The 18,519-nt window shown below is 37.8% G+C and overlaps 1 protein-coding gene across 1 annotated transcript in view; it reads left to right on the forward strand.

Annotated features, from left to right (window-relative positions):
- The window catches only part of TRHDE (thyrotropin releasing hormone degrading enzyme), a 427,616-nt gene that overhangs the window by 120,273 nt on the left and 288,824 nt on the right, over positions 1-18,519 (forward strand). Inside the window, exon 4 of the mRNA XM_006146207.2 lies at positions 9,518-9,644. Coding sequence (XP_006146269.1) covers positions 9,518-9,644 — 127 coding nt within the window. The remainder of the gene's footprint in view (positions 1-9,517; positions 9,645-18,519) is intronic.

Below are 18,519 nucleotides of genomic sequence, written 5' to 3' on the forward strand. Positions count from 1 at the left end.
TCTCACTATAAAAGCTACAGGATAAAATTTTCAAATATGCTTTTCACTCACTGGCCTCTTTGTCTCAATATGCCTTGAATTCTATTGCCTTAATAATCTCCCTTTGTCATTTTCTATCGTGTTACTCTGCTTCAGACCCTGAAGTGGCTCTCAGTTACTCAGAGTAATATATCCAGACACTTTACTTGAGATGTGATGGCCTTTCCCAAGTTTCTGACTCCACCACCTGCTCCAACCAGGCCAGATCCTTCCCCAAGCCCCTGCCAGACCCCACCTCACAATTATCGACTCTGCTCTGCATCTGGGCTGCAGTTCTGTTTCTTCAGAGTTTGTGTGTATTTATTTCCCTTTGGTTAGGAAGCAAAAATGTTATCTTCTGAATTTTAAATAAGACTAATACTCCTGGGCTTTTAGTTTCTTGTTTACAACATCCTTTTCTCTTTGTATCAATATATTTGTTTTCTACTTAGTGCCAAAAGCACCTGCTCCTTTCTCCCTGCCTTGTTCTGTTTTACTGATTTGCTGGAAGAACCCCCAAATCAAATCATATTCACAGAGGTGAATTAATTCAGCTTTATTGGCTGAGAATTTAGTGACAACACAACATCGTTTTGCAATTATTAAACAAAAGAGACTAGTTTTTCACTTAGGCAAAAGGAAAAGTATATTTGCTGTTATGGTGATGTTTTAAAGCTGTGAAATAATTATTGTCTTCCAAAGTTCCTAATATACTCGTGCAGCATAAAATTTTCTGAGAGAATAACTTTGGCAAGCCTAAAGGTTTATTTAACTTAACGTACCACATTACAAATGTCAAGTTAGAGAAGTGTTGTTCAAGTCCCTAACAGGTGTACTACTATTGTAATTTTTTTTTCCTTTTTCTTGGCAATGTGGTGTCACTATATATTGTTTCACATAATTATGTAGCAACTACCACAATTTTTTTTAAGACATTTTTGCTATAGGGAGTGTGCTCGCCAGAGAGAGAGAGAGAGAGAGAGAGAGAGAGAGAGAGAGAGAGACAGAAAGTGAGAAAGTACCAACACCCCAGGAGGATGGCCACACTGTGGTCCTCTTCTCCACTTTTCTCTTGAGATTTTGGGCATGCATGTACATGCACCCAGTGTTAGTTTCAAGCTGCTGGGTCCAGGACTTGAACCATGGTCAGCCATGTGAGAGTCCAGCCATAACCATTGCACCATCTTCTGGTCCTAGCACCACAATTCATTTGGTGAATTGTAACACAACAAATAATTAAAACAGTCTACAAGAAAGGATTACACAGAGAGATTTAGTTTCACCCATCTTTAAAACCATTCAATGACTATAGAAAACCTTCTTTTCAAATTCTTCACCAATAAAGTAAAAATAGATTGCTAACTCTACACCCATTATGAGGTATTTTGTGAAGATAAAATTTAAAAATCTGTGAAGTATTTTAAGTTACTGAAAGTCTCCAAAACATATAAATTTCATAATATTTTTGACAGCTACATGTTTCCTTGCCTTATTTGTATTGCATTACAATTACATATGTATTTTTACTTTTCTTCCAAAATCTTTCATACAATGAAAGGAAGGGCTTTGTATATAAGACTTTGAATCACTCATCTTCCACGTTGCTCTGTCCCTGTTCCATTAGATCAACATCTCTATGGAGAGGACTTCTTTGGAGAGGTAATGGAAATTAGATGTATTTGGTTACTACATTTGTTTATTTTATTTTATTTATTTATTTTTTAAGTTTTTGCCATAGGGCATGTGCAGTCACCAGAGAGAGCCACATAGACAGAAGGAATGTGAGAACTCATCCCCTTGAGGGATGGCCACACTAATCCCTTCTCCTCCATTCTCCTCTCAGGATTTTGGGTATGTGCACACACATACACCTGACCTGGTTTTCAAGCCACTGGATCCTGGTCTCGAAGCACAGTCAACTCTGTGGGAATACTGTGCCCTAACCATCAAGTCGCTGCTGGATCCTGGTTACTGCATATTATAGTTCCCTATTATTGTTTCTGCCTGTTGGACTGCAAGCTCCTTGAAAGAACAGCCCTCTCTTTTGACTGCCTTTGAACACTCAGCACCCTGAACAATGGTCTGACCATTAATAAACACTTATTAACTGTTAGGTGAAAAAATAAATGCCTCATTTGTGAACTCCTGAAGCTGCCTTTGCTGTTCTTACTTTAAATTGCACAGCTCTCAGAGACAAAATTAATCCAAATCTGTCTGAAGTACTCTTCCACTTTGACTTCCTCCCACAGAGTATTCTATACTAATAGTAGCAAGTATCTGGTAGCAGTGATAATTCTTCTACCTTAATGCACGTACAGTCAGCACGGGTCACGGCACTTTCTCCTGCCATGTCCAGATGTGATCTCAGAATTCTTTCCCTCATGTCCTGTAAATACCACTCTAAGTTGTTATGAGAGCTGAAATGTGATTGCCATCTTTATTTGTGAGAACATGAAGTTACAAAGGGATTGAACATATCTGTCTTAGCATATTTTTTCTTTCAATAATTAAAATACTTAAAATCCTACAAAGAGATGAAATAAACATACTTTGAATATAGAAAACCCATGAAACTACAGACTAAAGGCTACTGGGTCCAATAGAAACTCCCATTTTATTCCAAGGGATGGAAAATATGCAGTGCCTCCACCTTAGCCCGTTGCTATGATGTATTATAAAGGTGGTGCCATAGAGTTTTCTCCCTACAGCCATCTCCTTCTACTCTTTCATATCCTTAAGACAGTTGTGTCTGTTTAACCACTAAGTTCATGGATAGTTCGGGGAAAATAAGAGGAATACTCAAGAGTAAAGGATGACGAGAGGTAACTGAGCAATTGGGTTATATTCTCATGGGAGATGAAAATGTGAAGGAATAAAATACCAAAGTAAAAAAATCTCTTCATTCTTCTCAGAATAACTGCAGGCTAGATGAGAAGAATTTAGGCAAATTAATACGACACACCAATCTCTCAGGCATGATACAATGAGCAGAGAATGATCAACTGTTACCCTTGTGAAAGAACTTTGAGCTGATATCTAGAGAAATGAACTGACTCTCACAGGTTGGCAGGCGTGGTTAATGAGAAAGCTGAACCTCAAGTCCCAGTGTGCCAGTTCCCAGCGTAATGTCCTTTCCACTTCACTAAACGTCCAGAGAGTTTGGTTCACATTGGTGCTGGAAGAAGCTATGTAGAGGGAGAGATAAAGCCTGGTAAGCAATTTACAGTTTTAGAGCTGGGTTTTTATCATGGGATGTCAGAAGACACAAATAAGCAGGTATAATAAAATTATATGTCATTGGTTTCAAGTGATAACTATGTTTATGAAGAGTTAGTATCCTTTTTATGATTAAATAGAACCTAGTTAGTCCAGGAAAGAAAGCAACTGTGATTATTTTTTTCTCACAAAATAAAGTTCATAATTGTATCGAATTCATGCGATCAACCATCCACCCATTACTCAGTTGATGAAATACACTGGGCATTTCCCCCAGACCTTCAGCTGGGTCTCACTTGTTCCAACAGGGCATTGAAGTGAGAGACTGTGGTAAAGATAAAGTGAATGAACATTCTAAGTAAGAATGTGACTACAGTTTGCTTTGCTTGGTTACGAAGGAACTTGTTCAGCAAAGCATTAGGGCCAATTGAATAAATACATCCATTTCTCGGCTCCCTACTGTCATTTCTCCAGCCCAAACCACCATCATCTTTTACCTAGACTTCTACAGCAGTCAAACTCATTTCTTTTGATTTGTTCCCATTCCCTCCTAATCCATCATATTCACTGCAGCCAATGTGATTTTCTAAAACCTAATTCTGATTGGGTCATTGTGTCAGTCTGTGGCTTAGAATCTTTAAATGGCTTGCTTGTGCCCCACAGTATTAAATTCATGTTTTGCAATTCAGTTTATAGGCACTTTCACAGTATAGTGTGCAGTTTCTCTTTACTTTTCTGATCGCCCTATCACTCTCTGTCTCCTGACTGTCCTAATTTGTCTGCCTGCCTGCAGTCTTAACAAGCAGCCCACTATATCTTGGTTCACTTGGGATAGGTCACCAATGGGATCTCTCTGAAATGAAGATGATCACTTTCTGGCTTAATATTCTCCCATGAGTTCCCAGACTTATTATAATAAAGGCCCAATAGTTATTAATCTCTTTAACATCTTTTAACGTTTGGTCATTGTTATTGCCTTAGTTCATGTTGTCACTTTGGTCTTGGACATTATCCTCCACTTGATAGCTTCCTGTGTGCAGCTTATTCTTCAAGATTCAGCTGAAATGTCCCCTCCTCTGAGTCCCTGTTTTATATCCCCTGAGGACCTGTACATACCTAAGAAAGCAATTAAGTTGTTCATTCATTTATCAAAGGTTTAGGTACCAGGAATTAAGAGATAAATTGAACAAAATATTATGACCTACAGAAATAGGACTTTGGGGCTAGCCTGAGATCTGTTTGTTAAGGTGGCTATTTCACACACCACCAACTGCATGGTTTGAGTCCTCGACCCAGTGGCTTGAAAAACACTCTGGGTGCATGTGGATACATGCCCAAAATCCCAGCAGGGAGGAGTGGAAAAAGGCTTGTGGAATGACTATGCCTCTCTCCCCCCTCCATTGGGGGCGTGCTTTCTGGTTTTTCCTCTCTCTCTCTGTCTGCTGTTAGTGAGCATATATGCCTTCTGCCAAAATAAAGATTGGCAGTTTCACAAGGTTAAAATTAATAGATAAAAATCTTTGGAGCCAGACAGTGGCAGAGCTGTAAAATGCAATGATTCTTGAGGCTGTCACTCATGGGAGGGTCCTGTGTTCATGCTGAGACTTCTCTGAGCATGTCAAGCATGTCTGTGCCCATGATCTGAAGCTGGCTGAAGCTGTGGGTGGGTCACAGTGTACGGACCCTACTGGGGGTGAGCTTTCTCTGATTCTCTCTTTGTCATTCTTGCTCATGAAAAAATGAATAAACTAAAAACAAACAAACAAAAACCTTTGTCCTCATGTACCTTACATTCTTGAAAGGAGAAAAAATGCAACGAGAAGCAGGACGAAGAAGTAGAGCATATATATCCACATTTTTAAATGGTGATGTTTTAGGAAACGATAAAGCAAGAAAAGGGTTGGGGTAGAGAGTCTTGGACTAGAAGGGAAGGGTCCTCGGAGAGTGAGATTTATAGACAAATATCTGAAGAAGATGGGGGAAGGAGCCAAGGATATAGCAAGGGGACAAATGAGAAATCTTGATGGGGGATCGCTCTGGAATGTCTGAGGAAGGGCAAGAAAGTTATGAAGCAAAACAGCAATAAATAACGTTAGATAACTAAAGGGGACTCAATTTATATAGGGATTGTGGGACCCTTGTAGAAACTTAGGCATTTACTGTGGATGAGATGGGAAGTCACTGGAAGGGGAAAAGCAGAAGAGTGACATATTTTGATGCTCATTTTAATTGAAAAATTTTGGTTGCTGTCTAGGCTTGGACCAGGTGGTGGTTGTGGAATTCTAAGAAGTGGTTGGATCCTAGATATATTTTAAAGGTGGAACCAATAGGATTTGCTGCCCTATTGAATATTATGCAAAGAAAGGACAAAAGGATGATGCTGGAGCATTGAGCTTGGGGAGCTGAATGGAAGGATGCGATTGTCATTAATTGAGACGGAAAAGGTTTTTGAAGGAGCAGGTGTGTGTGTGTGTGTGTGTGTGTGTGTGTGTGTGTGCAAGGCTTAGCTTCAGATAGAAGCTTAGTTCCATGGGAGGGAAGGCAGGGTACAATATTGTATTTCTCAAATTGTATTGATACTTTTGAGGTTGATTGATTTGTTTGTTTTCAAAATATTGTGAACCTCTTAAGAGCAGTTGGTATAAATATCTTGTTCAATTTGTGGTAAGAATTTTATTGTTCTATTTCTATTCTTAGTATGTCTGGCACATAGAAAGTGTACAATAAATGTTTGAATGAGCAAATGAAGACCCTGTGCTAAGTGTGTGTGTTTTATCTTCTCTTATTGAATACTCTCCATAAATCTTTATTTTAAAATTTATATTTATATTTATTTATTTATTATCATCATAATCTTGTTTATATTACATTGAATCACATGTAACTTTACAGTGTATTACATTTCTTTTTCCAGAACAACTGGATTGATACAATTGTGTTTCTCTTGTCTGGGCCTACAGATAGCTTGACTGAACTGGTAGGGTTGATTGATAGGAATGGTTGTGTTTCTACCAAAATGAATGACACTTTCTAAGAGTGAAGTCAGTGACCTTTGCTACATCATTTTGCAGTAGACCTGGTTACGGTTTTAGAATGTATTTACTAATTACTCTGCCTTGAACTTTCTGATAGCTACCTGTTCTTCCTCAGTATCCATTTGTCATTTATATTTTATCTTTCATATGGCATATAATTACGTAATGTGTCCGCTTTAGCTGTCTGACTCTATTTCTTACTATTATCTAACTCAATTAAAAAATGAGAAGCTCTTTGAGAATGGTGATTACATCTTCTTTGCTTTTTTTGTCTTAGTAATGCTTTATACTTCCTTCAGTCAGAAAATGTCTCTTCTTCACTGCTAAATTAAAAATGTATGGACCAGCCAGTGGCATGGTGGGTGAGGTGGATGGGTCCTACATGGCTGACTGTGAAATCATGTCTTGGACTTGGCATCTTAAAAATGTGCTGGGTGTTTGTGCTTGTGTGCCCAAAATGCTGAAAGAAAGGAGATAGAGGAGAAGAAATTGTGGCATGACCATGGCCTGTGGGGGATAATTTCTTGCTTTAACTCTCTTTCTGGGTCTTTCTTTGGTGACCATGCACTCCTGGTGGCAAAAATTAAAACAAAAAACAGAAAATATTTAGTCAAGGCCCTGGTACAAAGCAGGTGACATATATGTATTTGCTGAATGAATGAATGAATGAATACTCGGTTGAAGGATGCTGTGCTCTAATGGATATCTCTGAGTGACTCACAAACCTAATACCTTGTTCTGTTTGCTGTGTCTATCCTTTAGCTTTCACTGGTTTGTGCCTACAGCTCATACCCTACACTTTCTCCAAAGGACTATCCTTAGCCATGGGACAAGTGTCATGAGATGCTCCAAGAACTAGAAGTACCTGGAATTTTTGTTTTCTTTTGAGAGAATTTTGCTACAGGGCACTTGCACTTGCTGGAGAGACAGAGAGACTGAAAATGCAAAATTCCCTCCCAGGGGGCTGGCCATGCAACAATCCCTTCTCCCTTCGCCTCTCAGGATTTTGAGTACACGTGAACACATGCCAGGAGTGAGTTTCAAGTTGCTGGGTCTGGGACTCCAACTATGGTTGACCATGTGGGAGTCCAATGCCCTAACCATTAAGCAATCTTCTGGCCATGTTGCCTGGTATTTGGTAATACCTTTGGTAATCTTGGTAACCAATGACTGAGGTACAAGTGTATGGAAGTCTAGTTATCTTGTTGAAAAGCAGCATAATTTTGCCTGTGTAATGCTCTAGTGCTCTCTGTGGATCAGACTGAATCCAGTACTCTACTTGAAACTGTAGGGCTTATTACCCTCTCTTATCCTGCTTTCCCCACTCTCTTGTAAGTTGCTCCTAAGAACACTTTCTTATTAAGTCACTTATATACTTATCCTTTTCTTAGGGTGTGCTTCTTTACCTAAGACTTTGCCTATTTATAAACGGTTGATGCAGGGACAGGGAATCCAAACTACTCCCTCTCTGAATGTTGCTCTGGCCCAGCTGCAGTGGTGTACACTTCTAAGATGCCAGGTTGGGACTAGATAGGTGCCTGGGTTCCATTCCTGGTCTAGCCTAAAGGCCTGGTGCAGTGGCATGTGACTGTAATTCCACGCTTTGAGGAGGCAGAAAGACTAGAAGCTCAAGGCAGGCATGGGACCATATAGTGAGGGCCTGTCTTAAACAAACACCTACTGTGATGGCGTACACCTGTGGCTGAAGCAAGAGGATCTCTAAAGCAAGAATGAGAAAGAAGGGTGAGGGGGAGAAGGAATATCAATTTTTGATGTTGTAGGTGGTACCTCTTGATAATTTTTGTTTTTATGTTAACTTCCAGGCAAAAATGTTGGTGTCTATAAACTAACTTTGAGGCTTGATTTAGTTTTTGGGAGAGAAGTAGCTTCACAATTTCAGTAAATGATTGTTATTGAATTTAGTCAATACTTTATTGAATTAGAGGTCTTTCTAACATAAAGTCAAATGTCTTTTTCTTGTCTTTCTACTGTTGTTTATTGTACACATTGCTGTTCTCTCTCCTCAGGCATGGATAATAGAGTTAATTATAGAATCAATTTTTTACGTTATGGTTGAGTACAACTTTTTGTTTGTTTGTTTTTCTGTTGAATATAAACACTTATTTTTGTAAACTGAGCAACTGCTTATTTTTCTAACGGTTTTGAAAGAACATAAACTCCCTTATCTGTAAAATGGGATTGGAAGTAATGTGTTTTTAGGACTGAAAAGCACTTTAGCAACCAGCTGGTGGCCAACACCTCCATTTTATAAAAGAGACCATTTGAGACCCAAAGATGTTAAGTAATTTGTTCAATATCACCCAGTTTGGTTAGTGGCAGAGAAGGAACGAAATCCAACTCCCAAGCTGCTGTGCTTTCTATTTCTCCACGAAACATATTTCTTATTCACAGAATTGATATGAGGATTAGGGACCACATCTGTGAAAAATAGATTTAGCCTTTGGAAAGAAAGATGCCGGATAGCTTTATGAAAGCTTTATGAAAACTAATCTCATTTTAACCTTTTCTGTACAATTGTTAGTTTTGTTCAGTTTTATGTTACTTGCTTTAGGCTTTTTTATTTTTTGGCCAAGGACTAGATAATAAATGATGCTTGCTTTAAATATCAATATTAAGTATCCAGATTGTGTTAGAAATATGAATTACTTCAGTTGGGTTTGAAGCCAATAACAGTAATAGACAGACTTCCAGAATGATGATTGCTTATGTACATGAAAAGTTTTCGATCCCTATTTTGCATATTGGGAATAAGGATAGTTGATTCGAAAGAAAAGAGGGAAGCATAAATTATATATTTTTTCAGACTAGTAACACTTCCAAAGCTTCATACAAAGTCCCTTTAATAATCCATGAATTTTCTTTCTTACCTCGTCCCCATAGCCTGCCTCCTTTCAGTGTAGTCAGGGAGCCATTATACTAATCCACCATACCTTCATATCTCTAGCAAGCACATGTAAGTGATAACTTTGAATATTTATTTTGACAGAAGGTGTATAAATCTTCTCTATGTCATCTCGTAAAGCGAGGAAATTTTGACTTGCTCAACTTGGCTACTTCAATTGTTTAAATTTGGTTCTTTCAACCACAGCATGCTTTGATATACGAATGAAAAATCCTGCTTAATTTTTGTAGTATCCAGAATGCTTCATGTAGACTCCTATTTGCAGTGATAATAAAACTCTGAGTACCAAAAGGCTAAAGTAACTTTTACATGTATTTTTAATTAGGTACGATTATATGCAAGACCGGATGCTATCAGAAGAGGATCCGGTGACTATGCCCTCCATATCACAAAGAGATTAATAGAATTTTATGAAGACTACTTTAAAGTGCCCTATTCCTTGCCAAAACTAGGTAAGACTTTATTTGGTTATATTACTGGAAGAGGTCCTTGAAAGTGGAATTTCTTCTTCATGTGTTTTCTTGAGAAATCTATCGATAGAAGCATGAAAATTTTGAAGTTTATGTTTTAGAGAAGATGAACATGAAAAGTCATCTCTTCTGAAGAGGTAAAATAAAGTATGTTTCTGGTGTCTTGCTAATAAGTTCTCATGGGATTAGAAAGTCATTAGGTAGCTTTCGGATTCCAAAAGATACCCCAAATAGCAATAAGTTGCTGAATATGCACTAGGGAAGGGTGCTTACCAACATAACAACTACCATGTGGGTAGGCGTGGTCAGTATATATTCTATATTAGGGAATTGAGACTCTGGGAGTTTTCTATTTATCCACATAGTGAATAAGTAAAGGAGTGGCGATTTCAGACTACCTTGATGGATCCCAGAACTAGTCAATATTTTACGTGGAGAAGGTATTCATTGATTACATTCTTTTTCCAAATTCCCTGATGTCAGACCTCTAAGGATATTAATTATCTCTTAGAATTTTAATTTTTAGGTCAGTCATATGTATAGCATCCATTTACAGTAACTCGATTAAAAAAGAGAGAAACAGTAATAATGGAGATTGTATTCTCTGTGAATGTTCTTACATTTCTTTCTCTTTACAAAGAGACATTCTCCAGCCAGCCACAGTGGTTCAGTAGTAACACTACCCTGTAATGCTGAAACCACAGGCAGAGCCCGGGTTTGCATGTCAAGATCTTCTTGTATATTCAGGGCAGGCATGCACCTGTGATCCCAGCTGGCTAAAGCTGGGAGTTGAATCATGGCCTGAAGACTCTGTTGGGAATCTCTCTCTATCTCCTCTCCACCTCCCTCTCCTTCTTTCTCTCTTCCTGCCTCTCTCATGCAAGAAATACATTTTAAAGCACTTAAAAAACAAAGAGAATATGTTCAATAATTGTTTGAGTACATGAATTAATGTGTATCCTTTCTTAAACAAGGCTGCTGTTTTTTGCCAGGGAGTGAACTATAACTTTCTAGGTCGTTGGAAATGGTACATGGTACATTAACATGTTAAACACATTTTTTTCTTCTCAAGAAATCTGTTTTGCAATATTACATCATAGCAGTTCTTTGGTTTACCCTCACTCCTCTCCACATCTTTTCCTTCCCCAAATCATTTTTGATCAGGATTCACATAAAAAATATTTCTCAATGGTAAGAAGAAAGTGCTTACTTGATGAAAAGTGTTAGCATTGAACCACAGGTTCTCTTCCCTAGAGAACTGGGCCTATTTCATTAAAGTACTTGCCTGCTGTGTAGCTTTATTGGTCTTACAATGAGTAGTTAGTTTGGAAAGTAGATAAAGCAGTTGATTTGTTATCGATGGGTGTGGCATGCAATTTTATTAACTGATACCACAGAATTCTGAAGTCTTTTTTAAATATGTATTTTTTGAATACACAGGCAAAATTTTATTTTAAATAGTATCTATGTGTGCTTTGTTCTGTTTTCTCTCTCTTTCCCCGTGTATATCACAATCTATTAGAATCTGTTACACTGAAATCTCCATGCTAGTTTCCCAAGGCAGAAAGGAATTCCTGACCTCATTTGCATGGGAGGTAGAGCCCTTGCCTACTCCGGGTAAAATTGACTGGGAATTTCCCAGCTTGACCCTAATGTAAAATTCACTAGTGCTTCTGTTGCAAGTTTAGTGAGAGAAATAAAATGTGGATCTTTCTCTGTCCCCTTCAGACCCGTAATTAGCAGAAGAACTCAATTTATAACTTCAGGGGGTTCCATGTAACTGTCAACTTCCAGCAGGAAGCATTTCTATTCTTCTGTTTCACTCACAATTGAACCATGCCGGCTTTCATCTATAGAAAAGAGCTTTGTTCACCATTACTATTACTTGTTAAGCTACCGTATGGTGTGTATAATTGAATGATTTGACTTACCCCAGCATACTCTCTTTTTTATATCTAGGGGAGTTGCCACACAGCCTTGGGTGTTTTGTAATATTTTTCTAAAAATGTTACTTATTTTGTGTATCTGTAGATATTTAAATCCATATGTTAATGGATTCATAAGTATGCTTTCTATTATCCCCTACATAAAAATCCCTAAGCACAGAAGCATTTTGACAAATCCTTACATTCGATTGTACATTATGAGTTGTATTTTAAATAAATTCAGTGGAAACCAGCTTTGTTAATGATGCACATAGATGTATTCTGGGTATCAGCTGAGACTGCCTTGACCTTTCGGATCTATCTAAGGTAGTTTTCAAGATCTACTTAGCAATTCTTTCATTTATTCTGTAAGCATTTATTGAGTATTGAGTGCATACAGTAGATTTTTCTATATGATGCGATACAGCAGTGGATAAAAAAGGGGAAAAAAATCTCCCTCCTGGGAATTACAGTCTGTTAGGTGGAGACAGACTTTAAAGTTAAAGAGATTAGTAACATGTATAGTTTATCAGAAGGAGATAAATACCAGTAAGAATAAAGCTAATTAGAGGGATAGGAAGTATATGGGGTAGGTCGATCATGGGAAAGTGGCTGAGTTTTGTAAATAGGTTATTAAACGCAGCTTCATTGAGAAGATGGCTGTTGAGCAGAGAGCTCAGGAGAGTGAAAGGGTAACCCCATTAGATACTATGGGATGAAGACTACAAGCAGAGGGAATAGAGGAAATAAACCTTTCCAGATGTATTTGAGGAATAGCAAAAGGGCAAGTGGGACAGAAGTAGACTGGGTAAAAGGATGAGAAGTCAATGATAACATCAAGGAGTAATGGGTGACTGGCAGATCAGGGCTGTGGGAAGGACTTAAGCTTTTTATATTTTTTCCCCTCCCTCCTGTTCTTCTTTCCTTCCTTTTGTGAGATTAAAATCTATTGCTCAGTTTTAAGCTGAAGCATTTTATAATCTGATTTATATAGTAAAAGGTCATTCTTGTGACTAGGTTTGAAATACACTATAGGAGAATATTTTTTAACTGGTTGGGGGGGTGTAACTCCATACCTCACCTGGTAATATTTGAAGACATGGAGACATTTTTATGTGTCACAACTTAGTTAGAGGAGAGGAGTAGGATGTGTGCTACTAGCATTTAGTGTGTAGAGGCCAGGAATATTGCAAAACATCCTTCAGTACTCGGGATAGCACTTTACAACAAGAAGTTAGATTTCAAGAGAAAGAGAAAAGGCTGGAGCACCAGTTAAGAGGCTGTAGCAGGGCTGGCCTACAGCCCAATGATTAATAGAACTGTATCTCAAATGGATGATCACACAGTTTAAGAAACACACGACATGAATGTTCAGCCATGCCCTAAATCCAAATAGGGTTGATAAATGGAAGAGAAGGACTTATGGTCTGATCAGATACCATTGAATAGTGCTTTCTCCAGCTCTCTTTCTTTCTGTTTCTCTCCAGAGGGCATGTGTCCTCTGACAAATTAAAAGACAAACAAACAAAAACAAAACAAAACAAAAAATAAGAAGCTATGGCAAAATTCAAGAGAAATATGATGAATGCTTAGACTTGGGTGTTAACAGTGAGGTAGTCAGAAATAGTCTAATTCTGGATATATATGGAAAATGGATCAGCAGAATTTACTGATGAACAGAATGGGAAATGTGAAAGGAAGAGAGACATCAAGGGTGACTCCAAGGTTTTTGGCCTGAGAACTAGATGGAAGGAATTGCCATTTATTCTGGGAAAAGGAATTGTCATAGATTATGGGAGGATATAATTTTTGATAATGATAAAGCTACTAAGCATTTAGGTGGTACCTCGATGTCTATAAGAAATTCAAGTAGACAGCTAAATTTATAAAAATGGAATTTTGTGAGTGATCTGGCTAGTGGTGTACATTTGCCAGGATATAATGATGTTTAAAGCTATATTGGATGAGATTATCAAGGCAGTGAGGGAAGACAGAAAAGAGAATTTGAAGGACAGTTGGTGGTATACTGGTTGGATAGCTGGATCCCACATGGCCAACTGTGTCATTTGAGTCTTGGGCCCAGTGGCTTGAAAACCATGCTAGGTGAACGAGTGTGTATACCCCAAATCTTGAAAGGAAAAAATAGAAGAAAAGGAATTGTGGCATAACCGTCCTTCTTGGGGTTGCCTTCTCACTTTCCTTCTGCCTTTGCCTCCCTCCAGTGAGCACACATATCCTCTAGCAAATTTTAAAAAGAAAAAAAGAAAGAAAGAAGGAAAGAGAAAGAAAAAGGACGAAAGAGAGAGAGAAGAAAGAAAGAAAGGAAAGAAAGGAAGAAAAAGAGAGAAAGAGAGAGAGAAAGAAGGAAGGAAGGAAGGAAGGAAAGAAAAGAAAAGAAAAGAAAAGAAAAGAAAAGAAAAGAAAAGAAAAGAAAAGAAAAGAAAAGAGAAGAGACCAGGAACAAGGAGAACTAATTCGATGTTTAGAGGTTGGAGAGATTAGGAACCAGTGAATGCTACTGAGAAGTACCTAGTAGAGATACTCAGGAAATTGAGTGTTTGTGGTGTCTAGGCATTTAGTAAAGAAAATATTTCAAAGACCAAGTAATAAATTATGATGAGTCAAATTGGATGAGGACTAAGAATTGACTATTCATTGGCACTAATAGCATGAAGATCACTAGTGACCTTGATAAAGGCAGTTCTGGAGTAAAAGCCTGAACGGTGTTTTCAAGAGCAAATTGGAGAGGTCCTGGGCAGAGGAAAGTGGGATAGATACAGTGGGTATAGACCTCAGACTAGTATTTCTGAGAATTCACAGAGGGGAGGTTTCTGGGATGGGGGAGAGGGAAACAGGCTTGGGTTCCGATATTGTTCCCCTCTGCATTAGTGCTATTTCTGTTGGAGTGTTAGCATTTTTACTTCATAGGCTTGTCATTGTTCCAAACCATGCCAAGGGAGGTGTGGAACTTGCCTAATTCTTTGATTTGCCTCAGAAAGCCAAAACTTGAAATAAATAAGTAAATAAATAAATAAGAAAGGTCTTCACCAGTTGACTGATTTTACTACTGCTTTAGAGGAAATATGTATGTGTGAATATCTGGGTGATTCAATACAAAACAAATGAATGAAACCTTAATATTTAGTATTAGCTCCTCCTTAAGAAGTCATTTGAAGGTTCTCTCATAAACTCTTGAATATCTTCTTTCTTTTATCTCTTCCCAAGTGTTTTCTAAAATTTCTAGTGCTAATGTACTTTAACTTTCTCTACTGTTGGCTTCATCTTATGCTACCTCTTTAAAAATGGGAGTTTCTCTGCCAAGTATAGTTTATCAGGATAATTCCCTAAGAGAAGTTCTGATGCTTGCCATTAGGATAATAATTTATTCTTGGTACAGAAAAATATTTCTTAATCATTGCTAAACCAAAGAAAGTAATGAGCATATATGGTGAGGATTTGCTTCTAAATGTCTAAACTACTGGGTTGTAGTCAGGATGTATTTTTTCTGGTTTTTTTTTTTATGCAAAAATGTGTCATGACCTTTCTAAAAACCCAGTAGTTAATTAAAAGTATTTGTGTGAGGTTTACAGAGATTTTCTATTCATTGCTCTTTAGTTGTCATGAGCAGGATAGCATCTACTTGACATAGTATAGAAATCAAGGATTTCTGTATCTATGTGCCCTATTTTCATGAGAACTCTCAAAGGCATGGGGTGTTATTTTAAAAGAAGGCTGTTGTAAAAGTATAAAAAATTAAATTATCTCTCCTCTCATCCCCAAAACATATTGACAACAACAATGATTGTTGTATTTGGGTTTATTAAATGGGAGCCACTTTTAAGGGCTTTGTGCTTTCTAACCCATTTAATCTTTATCCTAGTCTTAGAGGTAGTACCTGTTATTTTCTCATTATGCAGATAAGGAAATTTAAGCATCTGTGACTTAATAATGTGCTCAGGTCACAGAGCAGGAATTAGTGGACTTAGAATTCAAGCTTAGACTGTCTGACTCAAGAGTCTTGGGATTCTACTGAAATAGAGTCCAGAATTTGCAAGAATTTAGAGACTTGAACATAGGTAACTTTAATAAACTAGATAATCTAATTGCTAGAGGACTACTGTACTATCTATTTTTGTTAACTTCTTACTGATGTTCAGAGTAATACAAAATCTGGGGCTAGATGGTGGTACAGTGATAAAATGTGATGCAAATTGAGGCAGTTCCACGTGGGATGGTTTCCAGTTCAAAGTAGACTTCTCTACATACACTGGGCACATTCTTGCATGGTATTTGGGACTGGCTAAAACCTGGGGACTGATCATGGCATCAAGATCCTGTTGGAGGTGCTCTTGTTCTGTCTTTCTCCATTTGTCTTACTCATCCAAGAAAGAAATAAACAAACTTAAAAAAAATACAAAATCTTTGTAGAAAATTTGAAAATTTTAAACATGAAGAAGTACATGTCTTTTAACTCACAATTTTATCAACCAGCGATATCGCTGCTTCTTGAAAACGTGTTTTCATTATAGATGGTTTATGAATTAATTAGGTTGCAGATAAAACGACTTAGGTGTGTACTGGAATATTTTGTTAGTCACTCTTTCTAGGTTTCAATTAATTATGGCAGATAGTTTTCAGTTTCCTTTTGCTGCTACTCTGTAATTTGTAGATCAACGTTTTATGAAAGAGTTTGCGTGACTGCTTCTTTTCAAGACACTGAGCTTTTATGAAGAATTCATTACATACTTGCCACAGTGTTGGGGTTGTAGAGGGAACACAGGTGTTTTAACAAGAATTTATACCCTCAAGGAGATTGTGGTTTTGCTGAGGAGAAAATACAATATTTATAGGAATAAATAGATCATAGACTCACGCAATATGTAATATAATCAAACAAAAAACTTTTGTAGGTTAAATATTTAGTATCATGTTAAGAACGTGGGATCATTGTATGGTGGTGTAGACATGAAATACACATACAGGGAAATGTCATCTTTACCTGAGTCATGACAAAAGAGACAGGAGTTTAACAGGATTTGGAGAAAAAAGAGAATCGTTGTTGAAGAAGAAAGATAAAGTTCATGGATACCTTGGTCTTTATGTTCTCATAATGGAATCAGCATTTTTCTATAATAGAATAGATACGTTATGGGATAAATTTTTTTCTCTTTTTTTGGAGAGGTTTTTGCTATAGGGCGTGTGTGCTCACCAGAAAGACAGAGAGAGACAGAGAGACAGAAACTGAGAAATCACCCCCCAGGGGGGATGGCCATGCCGCAATCCCTTCTCCTCCATTTTCTTCTCGGGATCGTGGGCACGCATGCACATGTGACCAGCGTGAGTTTAAGCCACCGGTCTGGGACTCAAACTGTGGTCGACTACATAGGAGTCCAGCAACATATCCATTACACTAACTGCTGGTCCCAGTTACGGGATAAATTGCCCTACTTAAGTTCAAGAACAGGAGCACCTAGCTTGGATGATTGGTTTTTTTTTAAGATATAATAAATTAATCCATTCTTTTCTTTTCTTTTTAATAATTTGCTGGTGGGCATGCACACTCACCAAAGAGACAGAGGGAGAAGATGAGGTGGAAGAATCCCCCATGGGGAATGGTCATGCTACAATCCTTTCTCTTCCATCTCTTCCTTCTTTCAGAATTTTGAACACAAATGTACTGTGCCCAACATGTTTCTCTTTCTCTCTCTCTCTCTCTCTCTCTCTCGTTTTTTTGTTTGTTTGTTTGTTTGGAGAGGTTTTTTACTACAGGGAGCATGCACTCGCCAGAAAGACAGAGAGACAGAAAGCAAGAAATCACCACCCCCCACCCAGGGGGGATGGCAATGCCGCAACCCATTCTCTTCCATTCTCCTCTTGGAATCTTGGGCGCACATGCACACATTCCTGGTGTGAGTTTAAGCCACCAGGTCTGGGACTTGAACCGCAGTCAACTACATGAGAGTCCAGCAACATAGCCATTATGCCAACTGTTGGTCCCCTAGCATGTTTTTCAAACCGCCAGGTGTGGGACTTGAAAAATTGTGGTTGACCACGTGAGATTTGGCTGCGTTAACCACCAGCCTACAAAGCCAGCCCAACTCGTCGGTTTCTTATTGTGGTGGTGGTGGTGCCAATGATGATCTGCTATTTGCAAGTTACAAAGCTTTTCATTCATAAAATACTTGTATTGTTAAATTTTTTATAAAATATTTGAATTGACTGCTAAACATTTTACCCCATGTGATTTTTTTTTCTTTAATTAGTGGATATACTTGCTGCTTTTAATTTGCAATGACATTTATAAAATAATATACCCATCTTAGTCATGCATCTCCTAGTTGAATTTCATTTGATATTTAATGTTCTTTTAAAATAGGACATTTCATGCCTTTCCTTTGATTTGGTAAATACCATTACTATGTGTTTGGTCAATACCCCAAGTAATACTGCTTTTTAAAATAAAATATCTCTTTGGTTTAATTCTGTATAATGTGAATTCACTATTAAAATGCTGCCTTCAAGAAGAAGTCCTCAAAACACTTGATCTTACACTGGAGCTATTTTATTTTTATTTTTTGGTAGAAATTACTTTAAGAATTTCTTTTGGCATTAATATTACTAGTGCCTTCTTTGAGGATTAGGTAAGGCAGTGTTTTGCCTTCTAGCTTACCAAGTAGTACAGAGAAATAGGTTTCTTCAAGAAACAGTCCTTTTTCCCCTCTTTGGAATCAAATCAATTTAGTCTCTTCCTATTTTATGAAGGTATTTTATATGTGAAAAAACCCTTGAGGTAGCTGGTGGTATGTTGGTGAAGGTGGCTGGATCTCACATTGCCAACCATGCGGTTCAAGTCCTGGACCTGAAGACTTGAAAACGCATGGTGGGCATGGGTGCCTGCATGCCCAAAAATCTGAAAGAATGGAGGAGAAGGG

Source organism: Tupaia chinensis, unplaced genomic scaffold (assembly GCF_000334495.1).
Source record: "Tupaia chinensis unplaced genomic scaffold, TupChi_1.0 Scaffold000168_1, whole genome shotgun sequence".
Lineage (NCBI taxonomy): Eukaryota > Metazoa > Chordata > Mammalia > Scandentia > Tupaiidae > Tupaia > Tupaia belangeri.